The 20,343-nt window shown below is 42.4% G+C and overlaps 1 protein-coding gene across 1 annotated transcript in view; it reads right to left on the reverse strand.

Annotated features, from left to right (window-relative positions):
- Positions 1-12,860: 12,860 nt before the first annotated feature.
- IMPG2 (interphotoreceptor matrix proteoglycan 2) overlaps positions 12,861-20,343 on the reverse strand; it is a gene marked incomplete at both ends in the record, with an annotated part of 76,678 nt that continues 69,195 nt past the window's right edge. The window contains 4 exons of the mRNA XM_080696504.1: positions 12,861-12,944; positions 13,618-13,819; positions 15,219-15,407; positions 16,870-17,080. Of these exons, the coding sequence (XP_080552630.1) occupies positions 12,861-12,944; positions 13,618-13,819; positions 15,219-15,407; positions 16,870-17,080 (686 nt within the window). The remainder of the gene's footprint in view (positions 12,945-13,617; positions 13,820-15,218; positions 15,408-16,869; positions 17,081-20,343) is intronic.

Here is a 20,343-nt window from a genome sequence, read left to right on the forward strand (position 1 = left end):
CAGAACTGGACAGTTTAAGGAGACACTTCCAACTGCAACTTCGTATCTAGAATACAGGAGAGGGAGTGGATACCGGCAGAATTAGAAGCAAGGAGACAAGGAAGTGCCAGGCATGCAAGAAAAGAGATCTTTGGAGAAACTTCCCAGAAGGGATCAGAGAAGGAACCACTCCAGCCACGCACGCTGGGGACACATCATAGGAAAAATGTGCCGGGGATGGTGGAGGGAACCTTATAGCGCAGGGCGAGGAGCCGAGCTGCGGTACTGGAACTTTAGCGCACATGGCTGTCATGCTCTGCTCTCCTGCACTGGGGCCGCAGCATTCCCAGATCAGCAGACCCGGGGCTGTGCAGCAAGGCTGCGACCTCTGATCGTGGAAGGGAGATAATAATCATTGCTGCTCATTGCTGCTGAGTGCTCGATCTCACAACCTCCTCAAATACTATATATATATATATATATATATATATATATATATACCCCTCGGAGAGGGGCCAAGATGGCGGCGGCGGTAGCCAGGACTCAGGAGATGCAGACAAACTCTATCCAATTCACTTGGTACTTTTGGAAATAAAAACCCCGCGAAGGGGGACTGCCCCTGACGCTAATGATTAAGAATTCTGGACATCTTATCATGTAAGGAAGAAACCCAGCAAGAACAAAGGGGAAGTGGGCACTGACAGAACTGCGCAGGCAGGGCGGCAGAACTGCGCATTGCGGAACACCATATCAGCGGGCTGCGGCAGCAGAGTGGCTCAGGCGGGGCGACAGAGCTGCGCAGGCATGGTGGCAGAGTGGCGCAGGCGGAGCGGAGGGTGGAGCAGCTGCGGGCTGTGCCAGCAGAGCACAGCAGGGGCGGGTCAGCCCAGAGGCGCGGGCACTAGTGTTGGCAGCAGAGGTGGAAGCTATTATTTTGGAGAGACAGAGACCAGATTCAACCCACCTTGATCTCCTGAAGAAATTGCCCCAAAGGTAGAAATTAGTGGGGCAGACAGATCCAGTTCAGTCCACCTTGAGCTTTTGAGGGAATCCTCCCAAAGTAGACTGACCGCACCTACCACACATGATCGAGAAGCCTGGAGAATACGCTGAGTGGCAAAAGGGTATGGGAGGTATCAGAGGGAGCCCCGCATAGCTGGGGTGGGACTACATGCGTGTTCTGGGAATCATCAGCACTCATGACTACCACACTCCTCCGCACAGAGTGGGAGGCCAGGGTCCATGTAGAACGACAGAGCCTACTTTCTGAAGAGAAGCTATGGACCTCTGCCTCTGGAGGGAAGAAAAAAATTATTGACACTAGGTATTTGGGGTCCCAGATTTTGCAAAAGACATGTACTGCTTTTTCATAGTTTAAGAAAAATAAAAGGAGGGGGGAGAACGCCGGGCGTGGTGGCTCATGCTTGTAATCCCCGCACTTGGGAGGCAGAGACAGGAGGATCACGCTGGTTCAAGGCCTGGCTGGCTTAAGAGACCCTGTTTCCAAATAAATATGTACATATATATATATATATATATATATATATATATATATATATATATATAAGAGAGAGATAGGTCTCGTGTAGCCTGGAGATAGAGGGGTCTCCAGAAACCTCAGTACCACCAAAAAAAAAAAAAAAGAAAGAAAAGAAAAATAGATAAAAGGGAACATCTGTAGACAACCTGCCCATAGTGACAGAGACCAGAGCCCAATGCACAACAAGGCCGGTGCCCAGGACTCTGAGACCAAGATAGGAATCTTCTGGGTGACTAGGCAGATGCCAAGGCCAGGGAGGCCCAGTTTGGAGCCTGCCGTGAGGCAAGGCCATGGCTGGGGCCTCTGTCTGAGGCCAGGAATAGAGCCCACCAAGGGGTGAGGCCGATGCCAGGGCCAGTGAGACCAGGATCGGAGCCTGCCGTGAGCCAAAGCCGGTACTTGGGCCTCCGAGGCCAGGATCAGATCCTGCCGAGGGGTTAGGCCAGTGCTGGGGCCAGCAAGTCTGGGATCGGAGACTGCTGGGAGGCAAAGCCAGTGCTGGGGCTTCCAAGGCCAGGATCGAAGCCTGCCAAGGGGTGAGGCCAATGCCGGGGCCAGCGAAGCCGGGATCAGAGCCTACCGTGAGGCAAGGTTTAGGCAGGGGCCTTAGAGGCCGAGATCGGAGTCTGCTGAGAGGTTAGACCGGTGCCGGGGCCAGCAAGGCCAGGATCAGGGCCTGCCATAAGACAAGGCCAGTGCTGGGGCCTCCAAGGCCAGGATCAGAGCCTAACGAGAGGTGAGGCTGATTCAAGAGCCAGCGATGCCAGGATTGGAGCAAGCCGTGAGGCAAGGCCAGTGCTGGGGCCTCTGGGGCCGGGATTGGAGCCTGCCAAGGGGTGAGGCCAGTGCCGGGGCCAGTGAGGCCGGCATCGGGGCCTGCTGTGAGGCAAGGCAGGTACTAGGGCCACCAAGGCCAGGATTGGAACCTGCCGAGGGGTGAGACCAGTGCCGGGGCCAGCCTGGCTGGGATTGGGGCCTGCTGTGAGGCAAGACCAGTGCTAGGGACTCTAAGGTCAGGATCAGAGCCTGCCAAGGGATGAGATCGATGCCAGGGCCAACCTGGCCAGGATTGAAGCCTGCTGTGAGGCAAGGCCAGTGTTGGGACCTCAGAGGCTGGGATCGGAGCCTGCCAAGGGGTGAGACTGGCGCCGGGGCTAATGAGACTAGAGTTGGGGCCTATAGTGAGGCAAGGCTGGTGCTGGGGCCTCCGAAGCCAGGATTAGAGCCTGCCGAGAGGTTAGGCCGTTGCCAGGGCCAGCGAGTCTGGGACGGGAGCCTGCCATGAGGCAAGGCCAGTGCTGTGGCCTCCGAAGCCAGGATCAGAGCCTGCCGAGGGGTGAGGCTGGTGCCGGGGCCAGCAAAGCCGGGATCGGAGCCTGCTGTGAGGCAAAGCCAGTGCTGGGGCCTTGAAGACCGGGATTGGAGACTGTCGAGGGGTTAGGTTGTTGCTGGGGCCAGCCTGGCTGGAATTGGGGTCCGCCGTGAGGCAAGACCGGTGCTAGGGCCTCCGAGGCCAGGAGTGGAGCCTGCCGAGGGGTGAGGCCAGTGCCAGGGCCAGCAAGACTTTGATTGGAGCCTGCCACGAGGCAAGGCTAGTGCTGGGGCCTCCGAGGCCAAAATTAGAACCTGCTAAGGGGTGAGGCCAGAGCCAGGGCTAGCGTGGCCGGGACTGGAGTCTGCCATGAGGCAAGGCTGGTGCTAGGGCTTCCAAGGCTGGGATTGGTGCCTGCTGAGGGGTGAGGCTGGTGCTGGGGCCAGCAAGGCCGGGATCGGCGCCTGCTGTGAGGCAAAACTGCTGCTGGGACCTCCAAGGCCAGGATCGGAGCCTGCCGAGGAGTTAGGTCATTGCCAGGGTCAGCGAGTCTGGGACTGGAGCCTGCCATGAGGCAAGGCCAGTGCTGTGGCCTCCGAGGCTGGGATCGGAGTCTGCCAAGGGGTGAGGACGGTGCCAGGGCCAGCAAGGCTGGGATCGGAGCCTGCTGTGAGGCAAAGCCAGTGCAGGGGCCTTCAAGGCCAGGATCGGAGCCTGCGGTGGGGTTAGGCTGGTGCTGGGGCCAGGGAAACTGGTACCAGAGCCTACCGTGTGGCAAGGCCGGTTCTGGGGTCTCCAAGGCAAGGATCGGAGCCTGCCGAGGGGTGAGGCTGGTGCCAGGGCCAGCGAAACTGGGATCTGAGCCTGCCATGAGGCAAGGCCAGTGTGGGGGCCTCCAAGGCTGGGACTGGAGCCTGGTGAGGGGTCAGGCGGGTGACGGGACCAGCAAGGCCAGGATTGGAGCCTGCCAAGGGGTGAGGCCGGAGCCGAGGTCAGCGAGGCCGGAATCAGGGCCTGCCATGAGGCAAGGCCAGTGCTTGAACCAGCGAGGCTGGGATCAGAGTCTGCCGGGGCACCAGGCTGGCGCCGGGGTCTTCAGGAGCAGGATGGAAACTTGCAATGCGGCATACATAGAGAAACATATAGAAAATAGAAATTCAGATGCTTTCCCTAATATGCAAAAGTAGGAAGATATGGGTAATGGGAGGAGATCTAGTTGAAGAAAGGGCCCCATGGAAGAGCAATTAAGGTGACCAATCAGAGGGACAGTATGGGGGAAGATGGAACCTCTTCAAAACGCAGAATATATGTAAACAAATGAATCAATGTTAAGCACCAACTCAAGCATGGGATCGAGGGAGGGGGAGGGAATGGGACAGGGAGGGGATAAGAGGTAATTGGATGATGTGTGCTTGTATAACCTCACAAGTCATGTACTCTCTTGTGATGTTTGACTACAATGCACCAATAAAAATATATTAAAAAATAAAAATTAAAAGCCGGGCGTGGTGGCGCACGCTTGTAATCCCCGTGCTTGGGAGGCAGGGACAGGAGGATCGCGCAGGTTCATAGCCAGCTGCGTGCACTGGCTTAGGAAACCCTGTTTCCAAATAAAAATGTAAAAATAGGTCTGGGAGTGTAGCCCGAAGGTAGAAGGGCTTCCATGAACCCCAGTACCACAAAAAAAATTAAAATTAAAATTAAAGGAAGAAAAACGCAATTACAATATTTACAGGGAAGTGGATGGAACTGGAGGACATTATGCTAAGTGAGATTAGTCAGTCACAAAAATAAATCAGATGCTTTCCCTAATATGTGAAAGCTGGGGAGAAATGGGTCATAGGAGGAACTCTAGATGAAGAGGAAGACTCTATAAAGGAGCAAATAAAGCGACCTGACTGAGGGGATGGGAGGGGAGAATAGGGAAACTCTCTAAAGCACATGACGTACTTAAACAAACATATCAAAGTCAATCACTAAACCAAGCATGGGAAGGAGGGATGCAGAGGGAATGGGGCAGAAATTGGGTAAGGGCTAATTGGGTGATGTGTGTATATATGTCTCTACCATCTTTTATCCCATTAAGATGTATAACTACAATGCACCAATAATAAAATTAATTAATTAAAATATTCATATTATTCCCCAAATTTACATAACCCCTATTACATTAACATGGATTTGTCTGTTCTAATATAAAAAGGGAGAGGACATGTGTTTTGGTGAAAAGATAATATAAAGGTTAATTCACAGACAAGTCCCATCAAGGAGAAGGTCAGATGGGACATAAATTCAAAATGACTAGAAAATGAACCAACATCATGAGAACATGAGCTAAGGGTGACTAGGGCTTGTCCAGACCAGATTTTTTTTTTAAAGAGAACAATTACTCATTACTTCTCCTAAAATTAGATCACTAGCTAATCAATCAACAGATATTTATTAGACACATTCCTCCCATCTAGTTTTTCCAATATGGTCTTTGGAGCCAAATCAAAACATTCTTCTCTCTTCTTTTCTCAGGCTGACTTAGGATTTACTCATGTCATGTTGCCAGCAAGACATCATGCAAGTGTAGGAAGGATAAAAGAAAACTAAAACTGAATTTTCTGGTGTGAATGCATTAGAAATTGTTGTAATAACTGGTTGCTGATTTTCCTCCTGGCCCTCCCACACAAGATGGCTTTAGGTTGCTATTGCAGTATTTATGTCTTCTCTGTTCTCTTTAGACAGGTCGACATCGTCTTTCCCTACAAGACAGCTGGTGATAGTCACCTCACCTCATCTTTCTTTAATCAACTTCATCATTTTTCTTTCCATCCCTGCCTTCAGCAGATGAGGAAAATATGAAAATTTCTAAGTGTTTAAAAGAGTAAAGTTCAAGAGAGGACAAACAATGACTCAGGAGCATTGACTATCAACAAAATTCAGGGCCACGCTGGGCTCCAGATATGTCTTTGCTTCTCCAAATCCACCTAAACTATGATCAACCAGATTCATTTTCATTTTCACACCATGTTCATACACTATATATCTTTGGTAATTACAGCCCAACTGTTGCTAAATCTACCACTCTTCTTTAATTGACAAAAAATAATTACACGGGTCCTTGAAAGACATGTTTATTACTAATGAAATAGATTCTTTAATCCTTTATATACATAGAGACTTAAAAGTTTTTTATTTTTAATTAGCTAATATTAAGACTAGACAACCTCAAGAAAATAGTACAGTAACATGAATTTATTTTATCCCACTCTAGATAAAAGGTTATTATAAACATGAAGAAACAAGAAAGTCTTTATTACCCATATATTGAACATATATTATGGTAGATATGCTATTGCTTAAAAATCATGACATAATCCTGATATCTAATTATACCTATATCCTCTGATACCATAATTATTTTTTCTATATATGCCTTTAATCTCTAAAGAAGTAAATATAAGAGAAAAATCTCAGGATGAGAAATCAATTAATCTAGAATATAGTTATAACTATGTACTTGATGAGAGTGGCTTAACTTCTCTCTTATAAAAGCAGAATAAAGTTTACAAAATTGAGTCAAGAAAATTTCCAGGCAAATTCTTTACATCACCATTTACATTATGGTACTCTCTCCCACCTTCCTGTCTCTACCCAGCATTGTTGTGGAAGACAAAGCAATAGACTTGAAGATTGTGACTTTCACATCATTTTCCTGCACTTATCACACACTTGGGAATATAATAAGCGAGGATCCTGACTCACTGTAGTTGGAGTGTAAATGAAGAAGGCTGGCCCCACCCAATTCTACTGGGAATTGTTAGAAACATTTAAGGAGGAAAACAAAACCTGACCCATATTTTTCTTGGCTATAACATTTAAATTTAATAAAGATAATTTATGCCCCTAATTCAGCGGTTTCCTGTGTAATAAATATATTGTCTTACCTTCCCATTGAAAATATAAATTCAGTTCAAGGTACTCATTGTTAAAAACATAATAAGCTGGGCATGGTGGCGCACGCTTGTAATCCTTGCGCTTGGGAGGCAGAGACAAGAGGATTGCGCAGGTTCGAAGCCAGCCTCGCTGGCTTAAGAGACCCTGTTTCCAAATAAAAATATTTTTAAAAAATGTCTGGGAGTATAGCCCAGAGGTAGAAGGGTTTCCAGGAACCCCAGTACTACCAAAAAAATTAGTAATAATAAGTACCATCTGCCTAAAAATCATGAAATAAAAGGCAAACTTATAAAATAAGAATATAAATGAGTCACTACATCAGGTATCATATAAGCCAATGTAAGTATACAAAGTTTATCTGTGTATTTTCCATAATTTTGTCAATGGTAATATTAAGTCAGGATTGGGCAACTACATTATAATTCATATGTGGTTGAAACAAAACAAAACAAACAAGACAGAAAGATGGGAGCCAACCCCTGGTGACTAGATAACAGAGAAGAAAAACAGACATGAGAAGAAAATCAGGTAAAACCTTATCCTTGTTTTATTGTGCAAAGTAAATGGGATGTTAGGCCACATAAGTGTGAACAACTGCCTGTAAGTCATTGCAATGGAGAAAATGGAGCCCTACCTATCAAATAATTTCCCATTTATCCAGAACACATGAAAAAAATTATAAAACTACATCTATAAAACACAATATTACCTTATAAATCCAGGGCTGGGTAAAAGGGTTGAGTTATTGACCATGCATTTTTAGTACGTAACTGCATTTTTTTGTTTTATTTTGCTCTGAAGTAAAGTGACAGTCTTACTGAGTATTATATTACTAGTTTAATGACCGTGTTCTAATATTCAGAACATTTCATTCCTCAATCACACAGCCTAAATGAGAGTTTGGCCCAAGACCATTAAATGGCATGTTATTAACTGCCTTGGGTAATGCTCCCTTATAAAGAAGCCCTTGGAAGAAGGTAGTTTTTCCCATCAGATGGATAACTCCTTACAAAGCAGTGGATCTTCACTTCAACTGCATTCTTCCATCTTTCCCACTGTGGTTCAGCTTGAGAAAAGGCAAGTTAGATCTTTGTTCCTAAACTGAGGCCTTCTGTTCTTTCCCTGATATTTCAAGGATTCCATTTCATTGGTATATAGAGCTAAGTTATTTGCTTCTTCATGAAAAGGTCAAGCAGCGGGAAATCAGTGATGGTGACATATGTCACAATTTCCCAGTCCCCCACATCACTGCTTGGCTTGTGGAAAACAGTGATGCTCTTCTGGCCCAGAGTGTGACTCTCCTAAATGCTTCTCATGGTACCTGGATCTAAATAACCTTTAGGTCCAACTCTTCCAGCAAACCCCCATTTAAAAACTTGCCTTCTAGGGTTAATTTGTGACTTAAAACCAAAAATCAAAACATTTTCATATAACAAAAATAAGTTTGGGGTAAAAAATCTAAAATCTAAAGCAAAAATTTTTATAAGTTTTACAAATTAAATCAAGCATTTAGTAGTGACAAATATCTTTAGCATACATAATGCTTTAAAGATAATTATAATTAGTTTTCAAATTAACCTAGAAGAAAATGTCCCAGGAGTGGCTTGTATCTATGTTAAACTGAGGATCCATTATGTGAATAGGGAATACTGAGATAAGGGAGCTTCTTATACACACACACACACACACACACACACACCACTTACCCATATGTTCATTGCAAAATACCTGGACATCATCAAGGTTTTTACTATATGAACAATGTATGTAACAAGTCCAGACATTTAACTTGTGCTGACCTCAAAAACAGTGAAATTGGCAGTTATCAAGTTGAGAAAACGAAGTGAACCAAGTATTTTATCTATAGGAATCCTATCCTTAGTTAATTTTATCTGGTCAAGAAATAAATCAAAAGGTTCACAATTCTTTTTGGCAAAGATGAAAGTGTCTGACATAAAGTATTTATATTAATAATAACCTATTGCCTATGCAAATTAATAATAATAGTGCTGGTTATTTGGCCTTCTCCTGCATCTTACCAAAGTCACTCATCAAAAAAAAAAAAAAAGCCTTAAGGGAAGAAGAAAACTTCTGTTTTTGGTAAAAAATTTATATAATATGTGGGTTTTCCAACTGGTACAGGCTTAAGAATATTTTAATTGCAATAAAACACTTGTCCTGTATTGTGTAAATAGAATTCATTTAGATAGGGTATATTAGAGCCAGGCATGGTGGCACACGCTTGTAATCCCAGCATTTGGGAGGCTGAGACAGGAGGATTGCAGCTCAGCTACTTTGTGAGGTGCTTTGCAACTCAGTGAGACCCTGTTTCAAAGTAAAGAATAAAAATAGGGCTGGGGGTATAGCTCAGAGGTAGAATGCCCCTGGGTTCCATCCCCAGTACCTCAAAAAAATATATAGATAGGGTATATTATACAAAGAAGAAGCATTGCAAATGAGCTAATCTATGTTATATGAGGTAGTTTAGTGCTGTTTTCCAAATGAATATGCCAGCAACTAAAGAAGAACCAGGATTAGCCCAGGACATTTCTGATCTCAGAAGCAGTCAAGAAACCTGAGTACTAACTCAATCTACCAATTATCAAAATATGTTCTAGGTGCTGTGGCCTTGATCCAACAGCCACTCCCTTTCTGTGTACCAATTAAATTCATCTTTAGACTAATGCAGACTGTCTAAATTAGGTATATATACTAATATATACACTATTCCTGAAAGCTTAAAAATGGGATATTGGGACAACTAACATAACAATACTTCAGTCTTGATTAATTTGGTTAGAAAATTCAAAATCCTGGTACAAGCATCAAATACAAGCCTAATTCTACCCTGTAGCTAAAAGGTTGTTTTCTTCAACAGTGTGTTTAAAAAAAAAGTAACATTTTGAATAGATGACTGACTTTATATTAAAGTTATTTCAAAGTCTTCCATCATTGCACCTGACAATAACAAGCGTACTATAAAATATTGACTTCCTAAGCTTGACTTCTTGTAATGGTGTCTCACCTTACTGTCCTATTAGGAAACCTGAGGCAGAGTTCTTAGGAGACACCCTCGAAGATTCAGAAATAGACAGTAATTGCAGCCCTACCTCCCAGGAAGGTCTGGCTTTTGTTTGTTTTCAGAATATTTTCAAGCTTTGAGTTTTTTTTTAAACACATCTCTTAACTGCGTTCTGAAATTTTAAGCTCAAAAAAATATATATGCCCCTCCCCAATTTCTTTTTTCTTTTTAAATAGAAAACTCTTCTTTCAACAATGTCCAAAATCCAGATTAATTATATGACACAGGTAACAAGTGGCCTTCATCTTCTCCAGGTTTCTAATCGGTGTCAGAATGGGTCATTAGGTTACAGCTCTTCCCTGCCATGAAAAAAACAAAAACAAAGATTTCATTGGAGAAGCAAGAATGAACTAAAATGCACTTTTATTGTAATACATCACCAACTACATTTCAGGTATCACTGGTGCTTTCTCTAATTTTTTTATTTGGAAGACAATTTATCTGTGCTATGCTAAATTAAATTTAAAAAATTTAAAACCTCTACAACTACCAGGTACCATAGAATGTTTTTGCTGAATCCTAAATTAATTCCATTAACATTTTCTTGAATGCTTGATATATGAGAACTTTGGGAATAAGTAAAAACTGAAAATTGTGTATAAATCTAGTGTTTTCAATGTCCTCAATCTTCCCTCTGTCAACACTTCCCTTAAGGTTGTAGAGTGTATGAAAATTCTTTTGTGTCACAAGATCTTTTTCATTTAATCTTTTTTTGTCTCATTGTTTTGTACATCTTTTTTGTTTTGTTTTGTTTAAAGTTTTATGGCATGATTTATTTTTTCTTTTTATTTATTTTTTATTGGTGCACTATGGTCTCACATCACAATGTGGATCATGTTGACTATGGCATATATTCACATAGTACTTGGTGCCCCTCCCTCCACACCCTGCTTCCCCATTTCCCTTTCTTCTGATACTGAGTGTCCAGGTTAACAATGTTATATTCACATCACATTGTCACATGTAGTTTTCCCATTAATGAACCTCAGTCTTCTTCTTTCTCTACCCTTCCTTCCTGGCTTCGCTAAGGTCTGCCCTCCATTGTTTGGAGCTCCTCTGGTATTCCTAATACTCCCTAGTTTGAGCATATTAGAGAAAATAATTGTTCCTTCTCTATCTGTGCTTGGCTAATCTCACTTAGCATAATGTTCTTCAGGTCTTTTCATCTTTCATATGAATGACATAATTTTATTCTTCTTTATTGCTGAGTAGAATTCCATTGTGTGTATTTCCCAAAATTTTGTAATCTATTCATCTGTTGATGAAGACCTAGGTTGGTTCCATATTTTGGCTATCATTAGGAAGTTTATCCAAAGAAACTGAAACATGTTGTTCATCCGCTTATCTCTAACTAGAATTTTTCTTCAGATATTTTAGACAAGCTCAGATGTACTTTTAATTCAGGGAGCACATTCAGATCAGTGGTTCTAAAGAACTTACAGAGGGTCTTAGGAAAGACAAAATCATCACTGATGGTGTGTGTGTGTGTGTGTGTGTGTTACTGGGGACTAAAACCATGGGGATTGTACTTCTGAGCTACACTCACAGTTCTTTTAATTTTTTTAATTTATTTTTTATTTATTTTTTAAATGGGATCTTACTAGGTTGCCGAGAGTGTCACTGTGTTGCTAAGGCTTGTCTCAAACCTGCCATTTTCCTGTCTCAGCCTCCCAAGTAATGGGATTGCAGGTATGTACCACCATGCCTAGATCATTGATTTTCTTTCTACTGGATGCTACTGAAGTGGAGCCAGGGGCCATTTCCTGGATAGACCTGCAGAGATGAGCAGATATCCTAATTTAAAAGGCAACTACTGAAGCCTGGCACTGTGGTACACACCTATAATCCCAGTACTTGGGAGGCTGAGACAGAAGGATCACAGGTTCAAGGCCAGCCTCAGCAACTTACTTCTACAACTTAGTGAGACCCTGTTTTAAAATAAAAAAAAAATAGGAATGGGGATGTAGCTTGGAGGTAGAATACCCCTGGTTTGATCTTCAGTTCTAAAAAAAAAAAAAAAAAAGACAACTAGTGGTATTGTTGTTCTGACCATATTCAGTAAGGGGCGGCATCAGCTCCTAGGAGCCAAGTCAGAGATTGTTCAGAGATTTTTAGAGGTGTCTCTCCCATGCTTATGGAATTTAAAAAGCATCTTACTCAGTTTCTTTAAGTGGCAATTTGTTGCTTCTATAAGAGATGGACTGTGAATCAAGGAGCTGTATATCAGAGAAAAAGGATTTGGAGCAAAGGAGCAGAGGCTCTGCTCAGAATCCTAAGTGTCATCCTGCCATCTCACAACTTCTTTTTACAAACACACATGAATTACTCTGGTAAAGATGCCTGCTGGTTGGAAACCACTCATGAGCCAAACTTCTATGAAGTCAGCAGTAGGAGCAAACAGCAATACCAAACTACAGTCTCACCTGATACACTCAACTAATGCCCATATTTACCAAGTAAAGCTAACAAGACAGAAGGAAACTATAAGAAATGTGATCAAGGCAAGAGGTACACTTTAATTAGATGTATGGTTCAAAGCATACTGAAAAGTGTCCACAAAGAGGGAAATGGAAGAACGTATTGAAAATATGAGGTTTTATGACTATTCACCTGCTTCTCAGAGAAACCATCCCTGAAAACTCTTTTATGGCAATGGATTACTGGTTATATAATGGTACTAAGAAAGGAACTATGACAGGGGCCAGGGAGTTTTAGGCTAAGAAAGACAAGGTCTTAGTTTTAAATTTTCTCTGCCACTTGCTAACATTAAGTAAGTCGCTTCATCTCTCCAAGACTTCCTTTCCTCAAATAAGAAAATATCCAACTTATAAAGTCATTATAAGGAACAAATGAGATGATCCGTGGGGCTGTGCATAAAGAACTCAGTGAGTGTTGGTTGTCACCAAGACCTCGGTCTTGGGAACAAGAATCCCCAGCTTGTGCTGGCCACACAACCCTAAGACAAGCTGTTACGACCCTGGGCCAGGGGATGTGGTAAATGCTTACATCTGATGCTCCCTCACAAAAGCTGCAAACTCAGGATCATTGGCATACAGTTCCAAAATCCTCATCCTCTCTTGAATTTCCTTAAACAGAAAAGGAAAAGAGGTCACATACTGCATTAAAAAAACTTTGTCAACCTACTTACTTACTTATTGTTTGTTTGTTTATGTTTGATACTGGGGATTGAATCAAGAGGAATTCTACCTCTGAGCTATACCTCTAGCCCTATTTTATTTTTTATTTTGAAACAAGGTCTCATTAAGTTGTTCAGGATCTCACTAAGTTGCCTCAAATCTGCAATTCTCCTATCTTCAGTCTCCCAAGCACTGGGATTAGGCACGCGTCACAACACCCAGCCGCTTCAGCCTTTTAAAAGGAGATGTAACTAGCATGAGGAATTGTGAGTTTCCAAGGAAGAGCTTTAATAAAGAATTACCCCTTCTCTAAAATGGAAGGTTCTGTAAGAACACTCTGGACATTACAGTATTACTCTGGATATTACATGTACTGTTTTAACTTTGACATATATTCCTAAGGAAGGAAGGAAGAGAAAGCATTTGCTAATAATAGAAAAAGGGTGAGGAAGAAAGTACAGCTCCGAGCTGAACACTCTCTCCCACACAGGGAGAGATCATAAGGTAAGAATGCATTATAAAATGTTTCATCCTCTCTTGAAGCCCATGCACATGCACACATGCACACACATGTGCATGCATACATATTCAGCAGGGCAGCAACAGAACTGCAGTTTCCTACCTCTTTGGAAAGGTCACTGCTCTCATACATTTGTCTGATTTCTTCTCTGCTCAAACCACCAATCACCATTTCGCTGGCAGAGCTGCAGAAGGGATGCTGGGGGCAGGGCTCCTCGCTTTGTTCACCAGTGGCCCCATAGCTTTCATACGCAGGGTTGTACTTCACGGCATTCTCCATGGATGAGAGGCTGTCAGGCTGCCTGCTGGAGCCACAAAAATAAACATAAGATTGATTCAGGTTCTTCTTTGGATGTTCAACTACTTGGAACACTATTTATCTGGGACAAAATTTCTGTTGGGAAAGAAAAAGAAGGGAAATGTACATAAATGAGGGTTGGGAAGATAACTGAGAAATATCCAAATTAATCTTAAAAATTATTTGCCAGTTGTTATCATTATTATCTCAAATTCATGGAAAGTACCCTGTCAAACTGTTCCATTTTTCATTCATCTTATTTCCCTAGAGTTATTAGCACTTAGTCAATGTTAGTTGGGAACTATGTCTCCCAAAAGATAGTATTTCAGTCCACAAATACAACCCCATCATTCCCAGAGTTAAACATGCTGAAAATGAGTGTGAAACACAATCAGTGTGGGGTGGAAGATTCAGGCCTCAACCAAATTCAGTTCATATCTACAAATGTTTGCTGAGCATTGATGATATGCCTAGGACTGCTCTAGACACTGAGGATATAAATACTTGTAGGAATCTCTGCCTTGAATGAGATGACAGTCTCATTAAATTAGTCTCATGGCTTAAAGTCAGAGTCAATAAAAAATGTAAGAACAATGAGGGAGGTGCATCCTGGGTTCTCTACAGACCCAGGAGGGGGCCTCCTCCACAAGTCAAGAGTGTGAGAGAAGGCAGGCAGCCTCAAGTAGCTCATGCAGTCTCCAGAAGCACATAGGTCAAGTACAACCAGGGGTTAGGATCACAAAGCAACTCAAAGGGTCCTTGGATTCTTAGTCTAGCAAGTGGGCCAGGTTCTATCTCCTCCATTAATGAAGCCGTGTTTAACTAAAAAGAGAACCAGATTTCATTTCTTGTCAGATTCTTAGTCAGATTTAATATCTAGCTAATTACCATTGGTGTGAGCAGATAGGGAACAGATCTGGCCCTCAACAGGAAATCTTACCTTTTCCACCTCTTCTCATCTCCCCATCACTCCCCATCTCCCTACCCACCCATTATGAGCCAAGCATTCTGGCCACATGGAAGGGCGCCTTTCCTCCAGTGCACCTGGAGGTTTATGAAGGCTTCCCTCCCTTGGCTCAGTACCACTCACCTAGCTAAAAGGATCCTGCCCCTTCCCAGCAAAGGTATACTCTTCTGTCCAGCCAGATGTCACAACTATTGCTAAAGTGTTTCAGACTCTCCCCAGGCAAAACCAGGTTCTCCCTTGTCTAGGCTCCACAGGATCCTCTTCAGTGTTGCCCGTTTCTTTGTAATGTGACACCTTTTGAGGACAGGCACCATGCCTTATTCAGTGGTGCAGCTCTTCTCCCCACCCAGCAATCTGTACAATGTTTGGCACAAGGTAAGTGTTAAGTGAATGAGTAAATGGGATATTTTTTCATCAGAGAGCTCTCTTCCTTATTTACCGGAAGGGCCTTTCTCTTTCTCTCCCAGCATGCTGAGCCTGAAGAGTCTTGACCAGGAAGAAGATGACGGCAGAAGAGACGAGGAGAAGTCCAGCCACGGAGGCTATGGTGATGCCTATGACGAAGGGCTCGGACACCAGCTCCTCACAGTGCTTGCCGCGGTACCACCAGTTCTCACCCACCCGGCACCTGCAACAAACAAACACCAGAACCTGAAGCATTGACACCGGGCAGCACAACCTTCAGTGGGACTAGGGAACACTAAAGACATAGGTGCTGGCATGCGAAGCTTCATTATAGAGGAGAAGAGAGGGCAAAGAATTTAGCTCAGTGGTAGAGCACCTGCCTCACATCAGAAAGCCTTGTCCCGTTACTGGAAAAAAAAAAAAGAAGAAAAAAAAAAAGAGCCCGGTGCCTGGATATACAGGTTAAATTAGCATATGATTTAAAGTTGTACATATACCTGGCACAGATCTGGTAGATCCTCAATAACTGTTTATAAATGACTGAATAAAAATTAAACAGGCAAGCCACGTGTGGTGTTACACGCTTGTAATCCCCGCACTTGGGAGGCTGAGACAGGAGGATTGCACGGATTTGAAACCAGCTATTTAGTGAGGCTTTCAGTAACTTAGTGAGACCCTGTTTCCAAATAAAATATAAAAGGTCTGGGAGTATAGCCCGGAGGTAGAAAGCCTCTGGGTTCCACCCCCAGTACCACCAAAAAATAAAAATTAAAAAAAAAAACAGGCAAGCTGAGCATGGTGGCACATGCCTGCAATCGCAGTACTTTGGAGGCTGAGACAGAAGGATCTCAGGTTCAAGACCAGCCTTAGCAATTTTGCAACTAAGTGAGATCCCGTTCCAAAATAAAAAATAAAATAACCTCGGGGTCTAGTTCAGAGGTAGAATGCCCCTGGGTTATATCCCCCATAACACATACATGCACACACACACACACACACACACACACACACACACACACTAAACAGACAAATTATTCTATAAAACAGAAAGTGTTCTATAATGAAAAGCAGACACAGGAAGGAAAGCAACACACAGTTAGCCAGCAACAGAGCTGGGTCTAAAACGCATTTCTCCAGCCCCCCTCGTGCCCTTCTAAAGAGATCCTTTTGACCCAGAGACCACAGACTTGTGCAAAAATGTTTTCGTTCCCCAGAGCAGCAAGGAAGTTAGTGTTTTGCAAAGTAACAGCAATTTTTTTGAACACCAAAAAACTATTTTACCCCCCATAGTTTTTTAGTTAAACTTTTATTTGTTTGCATTAAAAAAAAACTGGAGTATTTCCACCTATTTTCTTGGTTTTAGGTATCTATGCCAACATTTTCCCATTTTGACATTCTCAAATTGTCCTCTTATTTATGTTTCTTCTGCTTATTCTCATTATTCTCTCTTCTTATAGCCATACAGCTTTTCTTGGGTGTGGTAAGAAAGTGAACTTGTTTGATCTCAGTATACAATTCAGGACTATTAAATGGCCCTGTCATCAGCATGAGACAGTATCCATCTATTGCCTGGATATAAGCTCTATCATAAATAGTATAATGATTACCCTAAAATTATAGGTGTCAACTCATTTTCTTTAGAAGTATCTATAACCTTTTAAGCCAAATATCTAATTACAACATACCTACAAATGGCCCCGTGCCCAGGCATAATGTCACACTTTCCATCGTTCAAGCAGAAGTTAGGCTGCAGGTCACAGAGACTCTGACAAGGCCGTTCATCCACACTCAGGTACCCAGGGTAGCATCTGCACTTTGCCTCTCCATTCCAAGGGTTCACCAGACACTCAGAAAACTCATTGCAGGCCTGAAACTTGCAAGGATTGGCTTCATTGCCTAAAACATCACACAAATCAGAAAATTATGCAAGAAGGCAAAACACAGGAACAAGAAGGGAGTGTGAAGCACCTCATCAAAGCTTCTCCCTCAAAGCACCAAGGGACAACCCCATTCTTAACCACCAAAGTATACCATCACCTGACAAATAGCACAAAAAATGTTTTTAGTTATCCTAGATTGAGCAGTTTGTGTCATATTTCTTTGAAAATCAGAAACAAATCATAAAACCCTATGACCTGGGCAAGCCCTTTTACCTGGGAAGTATGTAGAAGTTTTAAAATCAGTGCCATATAACTATAGATCTATATTAAACACAGTGTTTGTATATTGTTACTTTTCAAGAAACAGATCCTGCTATTGCCCATCTGCGTTCTATACACACTACTACATACCTGCCCCGTCCTAGACCTGCAATGAGAAACAAGAGCCCAGAGAAGGACTGGTAGAAGCCTCAGGCATGGGGACTGCCCAGGAAGAGCAGCACTGGGGCCAGTTAGATTTGTGAAAGCCAATGTTAGAAAAATAAATCATCCCTGAACCCCTGAACCTTGTCAGGACATTCCCAACAAGATATTGGCTTCTGTAACTTCATTTTTCACTGAAGGGATAAAGAAAAATGACCAAAAAAATGAATTAAGACAATAACCAGTCAAAACTGATCTAAGATACTGACAATGATTGGCCTTCCTATCAACCAACCATGGGTCCACCATATACTCTTCAATCTGTGAAGAACAAATAGAAAAATGGTGACATAGATACTAAAAAGAGAGAAAATAGGTGAAAATGACTCAGACTTGTCTACATGAAAAAGCGTAGAGTGTATAGTTCATAGCCACACAATTCACCATTGCCAAACTATGGAACCAGCCAAGATGTCCATCAACAGACGAATGAATTACAAAACTATGGGATATGTACACAATGGAATTTTACTCAGCCATAAAAAGAACAAATTTTACAAAAGAAATGGATAGAACTGGAGAATATTATGCTAAGTGAGATTAGTCAGTCAAAAAAATAAGAAATCAGATGCTTCCCTAATATGTGGAAGCTAGGGAGAAAACAGGTCATTGGAAAAACTCTAGACAAAGAAGGAGAATCTACAGATGAGCAAATAAGGCAATCTAACTGAAGGGGATGGGAAGAGGGAAATTCCCTAATGTATTTGATGTACACTCATAAACATAAAAAAGACAATCAGTAAGCCAAACATGAGGAGAGATGGGGAGGAAATGGAGAGGGAATTGGGGAAAGGCTAAATGTGTGCATGTATGCCTCTACCATCTTGTACCCCATTAAGATGTGTGACTATAATGTACCAATAAAAAAGTATAAAGTTTAGCTAGAAAGCTAAATGGAATTGAAAAGACAGTACAGTCTCTTATTTTCCAGAGAAATTAATATTGTTTTGAAAAGCAATTACTTTCTTGCTGTTCTGGTGAGTAAAGACAATTTTGTAGAAGTCCATGACCTTGGAGTTTAAAGTTTCTCTGAAACTGGTCACCAACAGTTTTGTGTGGGACTAGAGGGATGTGTCATGTTAAACAGCATCCCCCAAAGGTTTATGTCCACCCAGAACCTCAAAATGTGACCTTATGTAGAAATATGCAGGTACAATCAAGTTAAGATTAAGTCACAATTGATTGAGATGAACCCTAATCTAATAATATCAAATATTAGTCTCCTCATAAGAAGGGATAAGTTTGGACACACAGACACAGACAAATAGGAAGAAAACTATACATGAAAAGAGGCAGAGGCTGGAGTGACAAGCCAAGAAGCATCAAAAATCACTAGAAAACACCAGAAGGTAGGAAAAGCAAGGAAGGCTTCTTCCCTAGAATGATTAGAAGGATCTGGCTCTATCAAGGCTTTGATTTTGGACTTCTAGCCCAAAGAATTATGAGAGAATACATTTCTGTTGTTATAAGCCTCCCAGTTTGTGGTACCTTGTTAAAGCAGCCTTAGGAAACCGATACACAAGAGGACCACTGCCAAGAAGCTCATATAACAAGGAGATCCTATTAATGTGCTGACAGAGAGCAGTTTTTAGAAGGGGACTGCACAGCAAGACTCCACCATGTATTCCTAAACTTTACATCCTTGTCCTAGTGATCAATCTGTAATTTTGTACACAGAAGATAATCTAATCTTGACCTAGCAATGAAGAATGCAGGTGTATGTAGTGGGTGGGAAGGATGGCATTGCATGGATCCCCTTTGTTGATGAGAGCAATATTTTCTGAGATGTTATATGTGGGGGGAAAAATTAAGCAAGAGATAAGTCAGCCTCACCTTAGCTAATCTTGACATAAAATAATAATTTAATCTGAAAGCCTTTAACCAAAAGCATATGTTTGACAATTTTAAAATTTCATAGCCATATGAATACAGAGGAAAAAAATAAAAGCTATTTCCTTTTCCTTCCAGCGATCAAGCCTACCGTTTTAATTATGTAAATAAAAGACAGTGGTTGCTTTTTTTTTTTTTTTTTTGGGTCTGGGGATGGAACTCAGGGACATTTGACCTCCAAGCCACAATCCCTGCCCTATTTTTATTCTTTATTTTGAAACAGGGTCTCACTAAGTTGCGGAAGGTCTCACTAAGTAGCTGAGGCTGTCCGCGAACTGCGATTCTCTGGTTTCAGCCTCCCGGATGCTGGGATTACAAGCATGTGCCACCACGCCGGGCTAAGACAATGGTTTTAAAGTCTCTTTCCAGTCTTTCTGCTGGTTAAAGGAGAGGCAGAGAATAGCTCACCCAGTGGAAAGTACCTTAATTACTTCATGGAAAAGCAAAGGTAGACCTGAAGTTAAGTTTGGGATTAGAGGGATATAAACCATAGACTGAATTACACACATTCTGGCTTTCTAGCCTAAGAAAAGGACAGATGGGCCAAGGAAAATGAGAGTAGAGGAAATGTGATGAAGGTCTGGAAAAAAAGCTTCATGGTAGAGCAACATGGTAGTGGGCTGGGTCCTGGGGGAGACGATGTGGCCAGTGAGAGATGCTCCTGAGAGGGTTGCTGGTTGGTTAGAATGGTTATGCCTCGCAGTCATACTTTTAAAGCCATCATCTATGCTTCAAAAAATCCTTCTCCATTATCCTCACACCATCAGCAAATACCTGATAGAATCAACTGCCTTGCATGAGAAGTGCTTTTGAAAAATTAAAATCAGGACTAAGAACTGTGTTAGTTTAACAAAGAATAGCTTGGGGTTGAGACACATATGGTATTGAAAATTCAACAGAAGAAAC

Source organism: Muscardinus avellanarius (genome assembly GCF_963383645.1).
Source record: "Muscardinus avellanarius genome assembly, chromosome: 5".
Taxonomy (NCBI): Eukaryota; Metazoa; Chordata; class Mammalia; order Rodentia; family Gliridae; genus Muscardinus; species Muscardinus avellanarius.